The sequence below is a fragment of the Orycteropus afer genome, unplaced genomic scaffold (assembly GCF_000298275.1).
Source record: "Orycteropus afer afer isolate SDZICR_OR568_19922 unplaced genomic scaffold, OryAfe1.0 scaffold00160, whole genome shotgun sequence".
NCBI lineage: Eukaryota > Metazoa > Chordata > Mammalia > Tubulidentata > Orycteropodidae > Orycteropus > Orycteropus afer.
The window spans coordinates 5773000-5782946 of NW_006921747.1; the positions used below are offsets into that span (position 1 = coordinate 5773000).

Below are 9947 nucleotides of genomic sequence, written 5' to 3' on the forward strand. Positions count from 1 at the left end.
ATGGATGATGCTCTTGATGTCATCCCACAATTCATCTGGTTTCCAGTCACTGGTGTTCAGTGCATCAAATCTGTTCTTTAGATGGTCCCTACATTCAGGAGGGCTATATTCAAGATCATATTTTGGCTCTCTTGGACTTGCTTTAATTTTCTTTAACTTCAAGTTGAACTTGCATATGAGTAGTTGATGGTCTGTTCCACAATCAGCTCCTGGCCTGGTTTTGGCTGAAGATACAGAGCTTAATGGAATACTATGCTACATTAAAGAACAATCAAGGATACACAAATCATCTCACAACGTGGATAAGCCTGGAGGACATTATGCTTAGTGAAATAAGTCAATCAAAGGACAAATGCTGTATAAGCTGATTACTGTAAAAAGACAAAGAAGGGTTTGCTTAAGAAAGGGAACTTACTTTGTAGGTTACCAGTGTGGTTAGGGAAGTGGAGGGGTTAATTTTGAGCTAGTTGGGGGCCACATGCTGACATGGGTAAGGGGAGGGATGGTATAGAAAGAGTTTGTGACCACCATGATAACATTAGGAAAAGGGAGGACACCAAATTGTACACATAAGATTCAGAAGACAGATGCTAATACCAACCAGTGTATCCACAATTCTGCATTACCATTAACACCAAACACCAGGCTACAGATAAACACATAAAAATCTGAGAAGATGAGATGGGGGTCAGTGAACAGGAGTATACTCTAGACCAAAGTTAGAGTCAGCACAGGCTAATCTTGCACAGATAACAGTGATACAATATACCTACAATCCTTATAGAAACAGTAGAAGACAGACATAGAGTAATCCCTCACAGATAGCCAAAAACTGTGGGAGAGAGATCCAACAGATCTACTGACTCAGGACCATAGTACTGGGGGACATCATACTCAATTAACACAACAAAATATATAAAATCTTGTTCTTCATCCTACATTGGTGACTAGTGACTGGGCTCTTAAAAGCTTCCAAGTGGCCATCTATGATGCAGCTAATGGTCTCCTAGCATCAGAAGAGAAGAAGAATGCAAACAAACAAGGGCATTTGGAAGCAATCAGCCCTAGGACATGATGGACCTTGAGACCAGAAGAACTAGATGGTGCCTGGCTACAAATGCCAACCACTTGGGAAAGGATCAAAGCTGGAGATCCAAGAAAGAGTAGAAGGAAAAACATGGGACAAAATCCAAAAACACAATAATGACCAAAATTACTGGTCGTATGGAGTCTGGTGAGACAACCCAATACTATGGCCCTGGGATACATTTTGGGCCTGGTATAAAACTCACTCCTAGGGGCTGGCTCTCAGGCCAACAGTAAACAAGATGTACATGCAGACCACTCAACCCAGGGTGACAAACCCACATACTCTATGGAAATGCATCCCTTGGAGCAATTGACCATGGGGTACCAGACAGGCAACATTCGCATGGAGGAAACGCAGGACACACAGGAGTGCATAACTATGAGGGGCACGACGGCGGGGGGGAGCGTGGTTATTGGGCAGGGAGGGGAGGAGACTGGGTTAGGGTTGGGGATGGTAAATAGGGAGTGAAACTAAATGCAAACTAAATGTATACATAATGTTGAATGTAAAACAAACTCTGCTCTGTAAACTTGTACTTAAAGCACACACACACACAACACACACAAAGTTAATAATAAAAAAAAAGATCACATGCTTAGGACCAGGCAGACATGGTTTGGTTACTGTGACACCACTTAAGAGCTACAAGACCATGATGAAGTCATTGACCTCTCTGAGCCTCAGTTTTCTCACCTGTAAAATGGCAGATACTGTAGTTGGGCTCACTTGACACCTGCTCTAATACACTTGTCCCTTTGATCTCTCTGCTGAAGAGGCCCAAAACAAAACACATTCCCAGCCTCACTTGTAGATAGGGGTGGCCAGATTTTACATTTCTGCCCACATGCCTCTGGAAAGTCTTTTTTGAATAAGAAGGTGTGGTAGTTAACATTATGTGTCAACTTGGCTGGGCCTGATTTTGAGTGGCTAGGCAGCTGGATGTAGTGATTCCCCATGACGAGATTGGTAATCAGCTCCATGGTAGAATCTGCTGTGAGCAGCTGAGTAGCTGCCTTAAGGATGTGGTCTACTCCCAGAATATAAGAAGCCACTTTGAGCAAGGTCTCTGAGCTTTTTGGCACACCTGGACCCTGCATGTAGCCAACTCCTCATTCAGCAGCCATGTCACCTACCAATCTTAGGCCTGTTTCTGGACTTGAACTAGTGGCCTGCCGCACAGTCTGCTAATCTTGGGACTGTGCCCTTTTACTTGTCGACCATGGGTTTGTCACCCTCAGCAGCTGGCAGCTGCCTGAGTGAAGAGCCACCTCCAGCTCCAGTGGAACAGGAGCAGGAGGCAGAGCTGAAGCCCAAGATCAAGGAACCTTCAGCCAGCTTCTAGAGCTGGCACTTTGAACATGGACTTCTAGCCTCCTAAACTGTAAGACAATAAATCACTGTTTGTAAAAGTTATCCACTGTGGTATCTCTGTTATACCAAAACAGAAGGCAAAACAAAAAACCAAAATACCAAAAATCAAAACAGAAGGCAAAGTCTTGATGGAGGAGGCTTTGTGCCTTTTGCTCTTGCCTCTTTTCCTGTCTGAAAGGCAGACTTTCCAGAGGTACAGCAGCCATTTTTTTGACCATTAAGATGAAGAAGGAGAAAGAGAGAAGCCTGGTTCTTTGATGTCATCTTCTAGTCCTAAAGTGCTTGCTACGTAAAAGACATCAAATAAATCTTACTTGTTTAAGATACTCTTTATCAAGTTTTCTGTAATTTGCAATTTAGTACATTCTAAATTGATACAAATGGGTAAAAATGCAACCTACTTCATAAGTTGTGAGGATTAAATGAGATAATGTGTATACAGTGCAAGGTTTGTGGCCTGGCACACAGTAAGCTTTCAGTGAACATGTGGCCTATATGGTGAGGAGCTGAAGAAAGAGGAGGAGAACAGAAAACTTGGCACCCCTTTGGTGAGTCACTGGGTGGACTGTAGGGGCAGGAAGCTGGGTGGGGCGGGTCCTACCTCGATCACTGAAGTCATCCACCAGTACGATCTCTGCGACCAGCTCAGGGGGTGAGCGGTTCAGCACGCTGTGCACGGTGCGGAGTAGGGAGGACCAGCCCTCATTGTGGAAAGGGATGATGATGCTCGTGTTGGGGAGTGTCTCCAGGTAGCGTTTGCTGTTGCAGCTGGAGGGAAACACAGGGGAGAGGGAAAGGACAGGTTCAGCTCTCATCTTGCCAAGAGAATTCTGGCATGTGGTTTGGTGAACAGCAAATCTCACTTTTTCTCCTGCCTTTAGGGAAAGAGTGAAAGCTGCGTGTAGTTTAGTCATTTCAGAATACTGTCTTCTACTTGGCACCCTGGAGTCCTGCTTCTGGCCCCTGCAAACACAGTATACAGAGCTGTGTATAGAAGATCCTTTACTCTCACTCCACGTTGTATGTAAGCAGTTACAACAACAAGGCCAGCACAGACAAAGCAGACAGAAGTTGGTTCTGAGTGCTATACATGTGCTATCTTGCTTAAGCCTCCTTTGTGATAAACATTATGTCTCATCCATGTGGAGGGGACAGTCTTTCAGTAACACTCAGCCCTCTCTCTGAACCCCACACACATTCATCCTCAATGGAAAATAAATGATTTTGGAACTCTCATACACTGCTGGTGGGACTATAAAATGGTACAACCATTGTGGAAAATAGTATGGTGTTTCCCTAAAAAACTGAGAATAGAAATATCATTTGAACCAGCAATTCCATTACTAGGAATATATGCTAAAGAGGTGAGAGACAGAACATGAACAGACATATGCACATCCATGTTCATCATAGCACAATTCACTATAGCAAAGAGATGGAAACAACCTAAACACCCATCAACAGATGAATGGATAACCAAACTATGGAACATTCACACAATAGAATACTATGCTACATTAAAGAACAATGAAGGATATGCGAATCATCTCACAATGTGGTGAATCTGGAGGATGTTATGCTGACTGAAATAAGTCAATTGCAGGACAAATATACTATAAAAAGTCAAGGAAGGGTTTGCACAGGGAAGGGAACTCACTTTGTAGGTTACTGGGGATGGGAGGGAAGGGGAGGGGAAAATTTCTGACTAGTTGGCAGCAACACGCCGAGTTGGATAAGGGGAAGGATAGTATGGAAAGAGTCTATAACCAGCATGGGGAAACACTGGGGAAAAGGGAGGACACCAAATTGTGCATATAAGATATAGACGACAGAGGCTAATATCAGTGATACAATACTGCATCACCACTAACACCAATCATCAGGCTACAGATAAATGCATAGACAACAAAGAAGATCAGATGGGGGTCGATGAACAGGAATATACTCTAGATCAATGATAGATTCATCTGAGGATAATCTTGCACAGACACTAGTGATACAAAATAACCACAATTACAGAAGCAACAGAAGACAGACTTGGAGTAATCCCTCAAAGACAGGTCTCTTGGGAGAGAGAACCACCGGGTCTGCCAACTCAGGACCATAGCATTGGGGTACACCAGGCTCAACTGGCACAACATAAAACATAATAATCTTTTGCCACAACCTACTTTGGTGAGTAACGACTGGGGTCTTAAAAGCTTTCGAGTGGCCATCTAAGATGCAGCTAATTGTCTCCTATCATCAGAAGTGACGAACAGTGAAAAAAGCCAAGGGCATTTGGAAACAATCAGTACTTGGATATGATGGATCTTGAGGCTGGAAGAACTAGATGGTGCCTGGCTACCAAAGCCAATCACTTGGGAAGGGATCAAAACTGGAAATCCTGGATAGAGTAGGAGGAAGAATGTGAAACAAAATTCAAGAATACAGTAACAACCAGAATTACTGATTGGATGGAGTCTGGTGGGACCCCCAAGACTATGGCCCTGGGATATATTTCGGGCCTGGGATAAGACTCACTCCCAAGGGCTGGCTCTCAGCGCAACAGTAGTAAGACTTACATGCAGAACACCCAACCCAGGGCGATGCACGCACCTACTCTACAGAGATACACTCCTTGGAGCAATCAGCCATGGGGCCCCAGAGGGGCAGCATTCACATGGAGGGAAAGCTGAACAGACAAGAGTGCATAAATAAGAAGGGCACAGGGATGGAGGAGGTCACAGGGAAGGGAGAGGAGGAGAGTGGGTTAGGGTTGGCAATGGTAATTGGGGAGTAAAACCAAATGTATGTGAACTGTTGAAAGTAAAACAAATTCTGCTCTGTAAATGGGTACCCAAAGCACAATAAAAATAAATAAATATTATAGAAGTTAAAGAAATGGTTTATCCCCTTGGCAAATTTGGAAGGATATACTGGGCTTCATGGGCTCAGCATCCTTTGTCCCTTCCTGGGTTCTGCCTACAGAGAGCCTATTTTCTCATCTGCTCTCCAAACACATTAGGCAAGCTGGGAGTGAAAAGCTCTGCCACAGTAGGGAAGGACTGCAGTTGTGGGTGTGTTTGAACCATAATATTGCTGTTGTTAGGTGCCGTAGTGTCAGTTTCAACTCATAGCAACCCTGTGTACAACAGAATGAGACACTGCCCAGTCCTGTGCCATCCTCACAATCGTTGCTATGCTTGAGCCCACAGTCTCAGCCACTGTATTCATCCTTCTCAAGGGGGTCTTCCCCTTTTCTGCTGACCCTCTACCTTACCAAGCATGATATCTTTCTGCAGGATTGGTCCCTTCTGACAACATGACCAACATACAAGAGACAAAGTCTGGCCATTCTTGCTTCTAAGGAGCATTCCAGCTGTACTTCCTCTAAGAGAGATTCGTTCATTTTTCTAGCAGTTCATAGTACATTCAATATTCTTGGCCAACACCACTACTGAAATGCATCAATTCTTCTGTTGTCTTTCTTATTCATTGTCTAGCACTCACAAATGCATATGAGGCTACTGAAAATACTGTGCCTTAGGTCAGGCACATCTTAGCCTTCAAAGTGACATCTTTGCTCTTTAACACTTTTAAGAGCTCTTCTGCAGCGGATTTACCCAATGCAGTTATGTCTTTAATTTCTTGACTCCTATTTCCGTGGACACTGACTGTGAATCCAAGTAAAATGAAATACCATTATATCAATATAACAACATTATAACACCCCAAAGAATTACCACAGTTCCTTAAAATCTTAAGATATTTAGTTCATGTTCAAATTTCCCTGACCTTTAATATGTCTGTTTATAGTTGATTGGCTTAAATTGGGATAAAAATAAGATCCACATACTGAATGCCAGTGATTTGTCTCCTAAGTCCCTTTTCTACATAAGTTGCTCCCCTTCCCCTATCTTTTTCCTTTACAATTTATTTGTTGAAGAAAATTGGTCACTTGTACCATATGGTTTCCCATAATCTGTATTTAACTGCTTGTAACTCTGTGGTGTCTTAACATGTTCCTCTGCCACCCCCTAACCCCCTTCCCTCTTAGTTCATTTAAACTGGTTGGATATGAAGGCTTAGACTAATTCAACTAGATATTCTGGCAACCTCTTCATATGAGGTGGTGTGTACGTCCCTTAGGAGATGCGTAAAGCCCATTTGTCTTTCTTTCTGTGATGCTTTGTGTCTTGTCAAGTCAATTCTGACTCAAAGCAATGCTATATGACAGACTAGAACTGCTCTTTAGGACTTCTGAGGCTGTAATCTTTATGGAAGCACATCACCAGGTCTTTTTTTTCCCGTGGAGCCACTAGTGGGTTTGCAGCTGAGTGCACAACCATTGTGTCATAAGGATTCCTTTTGTGATGTTAGTGACCGTAATGATCAATGCCTAAATCCTTTATTTTATCCAAACCATAACCAAATCCACTGCCATTGAGTCAATTCCAACTCATAGCCACCCTACAGGATAGAGTAGAACTGCCTCATAGTGTTTCCAAAGTTGTAAATCTTTAAGGAAGCACACTGCCTCATTTTTCTCCTGAGAAGCAGCTAGTGGGTTCAAATGGCCAAACTTTTGGTTAGCAGTTGAATGCCATTATGCCGCTAGAGCTCCTTATTTATTTTATCTGGAGTCTGAAAATGGTAATATGCTAATTCTATCATTCCTTCCTGATTTATTAGCTAGAATACTTCTATAGAGAAAAACTTTACCACATCAACTACTTGGTTAACCCAAGGTACAGGAAAGGTAGGTTAAGTTCTTGATTCTTTCTTTATTCACCAGCTTTCAGAATAAGTTGGTTCCCTGATGTTGTTATTTGCTGTCAACTTGATTCTGACCCACAGCGACCCTACATGACAGAGTAGAACTGCCCACAGAGTGTCTGTGGCAGTGATATTTACAGGAGCAGAGAGTCAGATCTTTTCTCCCATGGAGCAGTTGGTTGATATGAACTGCCAATTTTTCCATTAGCAGCGATGTGCTTAACCGTTGCACCCCCAATGCTTCTTAGTTGGCTCCTGTGGTAGTTAAGTTTGCATGTCAACTTGGCTGGGCCTGGTTGAGTGGCTGGGCAGCTGAATGTAGTTATTCATCATGGTAAGATTGGTAATTAACTCCATGGTGGAATCTAATGAAGCAGCTGAGTAGCTGTTTTGGGTATGGTCTCTAGCTTATGGCACACTTGAACCCTGCATGTAGCCATGTTGTTGTTCAGCAGCCTGCCATGCTCTGCTGATCCTGGGACTTTCAATGGACTTCAATCAATGGCCTGCCATGTGGTTTGGTAACATCGGGACTGTGCCATTTTATTTGTCAACCTTGGGTTTGTTAGACTCAGCAACCAGTAGCTGCCTGAGTGAGGAGATGCCTCTGGCTTCACTGGGCCAGGAGCAAGAGGCAGACCTGAAGCCCAAGGCAGAGGGGCTTTCACCCAGCCCCTAGAGCCTGGCACTTGGAACTTGGACTTCTAGCCTCCAGAACTGTAAGAGAATAAACTCCTGTTTGTTAAAGCCATCCCATCCGTGGTATATTCCTGTCACAGTGGCACTAGGTAACCAAAACAGCTCCCTAGCATCCTCCAAAGGTGACCAACATTTTTTTCATTATAAATTAATGAATTTTAACATAATGAGTATGTTTCAATTCACTGAAGTTGTTATTTTTATGGAAGAAGGATGAGGTAGTCTGCTTCCATAAAAACTTATAGCTTTGGAAACCCTGTGGGGTAGTTCTACTGTTCTAAAGGGTTACTGTTTTGGTACCTAGTGGGGCTCTGACAAGAATATACCACAAATGGGATGGTCTGAACAAAGAGGAGTTTATTCTCTTACAGTTTGGAGGCTTTAAGTCTGAGTTCAAAGTGCCAGGCTCTAGGGACTGGGTGAAGGCCCCTCAACCTTGGGCTTCAGCTCTGCCTCCTGCTCCTGGCCCACTGAAGCTGGAGGCTTTTATTCACTCAGCTGCTGGCTGCTGAGGCTGACAAGACCAAGGTTGACAAGTAAAAAGGCATAGTCCTGATGTTACCAAACCACATGGCAGGCCATTCATTCAAGTCCATTGAAAGTCCTAAGATCAGCAGAGCATGGCAGGCTGCTGAACCAATGACACAGCTACATGCAGGGTTCAAGCATACCATAAGCTGGAGACCATTCCCAAAGCTATTTCTTATATACGGGAAGCAGACCACATGCCCAAAGCAGATACTTAGAGGCTCCAATAGGTTCCACTGTGGAGTTAATTACCAATCTCACCATGGTGAATAACACATTCAGCTGCCTAGCCACTCAACCAGGCCCAGCCAAGCTGACACACAAACTTAATCACCACAGTTACTATGAGTTGGAATCTACTCTATGGCAGCAGGTTTGGTGTTTTTTTTTTTTTTTTTTTGGCGGGGAGCAGCATTTAGCTCAGGAAGTCTTTTCAAGTTGTCTCCTGAGTGCTTTGGACTTGACAATAGAGTAAGCTTCTTTGTTTCTGATAACAGATATGAAAAGGCTCTCCATGCTCAACTTGTACAAATTTTCCTGCCATCACCTGGAATCAGCTCATCCTCCAAGAAGATCTGGCTCCAGAATATTATCAATATCACCATTAGAGACCACAATCTGGACACTAAACTCATTATTTACTGGTTGTTTATCATTTCTGTATCTTTTCAGTGGTCAGAGCTAGAAATGTATTTTTTAAAATACATCAAAAATTTATTATAAGACTATAGGCTTTTACTAAACTTTTTTGATTTTACATTATATCTCTTTTTAAAACTGAGATATGATTCGTGTACTACAAAATTCCCCCAAGATATATAAATCTATAGTTTTAGTATATTTATAAAGTTGTACAACCATCACCAGTATTTAACTCCAGAACATTTTCATCACTCCCAAAAAAAATCTGTATCCATTAGCAATCACTCCCTATTCTCACCTCCTGATAATCACTAATCTGTGGTTTATCTATTCTGGACCATTTATAAAATGGAATTATATAATGTGTGGCCTTTTGTATTTAGATTCTTTCACTTAACATATTGTTTTCAATATGCACTCATGTTATAATATGTATCAATGTTATACCTCTTCATGACTGAGTAATATTCTGAAGTATCTATTTTGTTTATTCATTCATCAGTTGATGACCATTTGGAAGGTTTCTACTTGTTGGCTATTATGAATAACGCTACTGTGAATATTTGTGTAGTTTTTGTGTGGATGTATATTTTCAGTTTTCATGGGTATATACCTAGATGTGAAATGGCTATCATAAAGTAACTCTATGTTCAATTTTTTGAGAAACTGCCAAACTATTTTCCAAAGCAGTTTTACAATTTTACCTTCTCATCAGCAGTGTATAAGGGTTCCAATTTCTCTATTCTCTACATCCTTACCAACACTTAATATTTCTCATATTTTCACTACTGATATCCTAATAGGGATGAAGTTGTATCTCCTTATGGTTAGATTTATATTTTCTTTTTCTTTTTTTTTT

General features: G+C 42.2%; 1 protein-coding gene across 1 annotated transcript in view; it reads right to left on the reverse strand.

Annotated features, from left to right (window-relative positions):
• Positions 1 to 9947, reverse strand: part of GALNT10 (polypeptide N-acetylgalactosaminyltransferase 10) — a 514012-nt gene that overhangs the window by 184778 nt on the left and 319287 nt on the right. The window contains exon 4 of the mRNA XM_007946422.2: positions 3063 to 3229. Coding sequence (XP_007944613.1) covers positions 3063 to 3229 — 167 coding nt within the window. The remainder of the gene's footprint in view (positions 1 to 3062; positions 3230 to 9947) is intronic.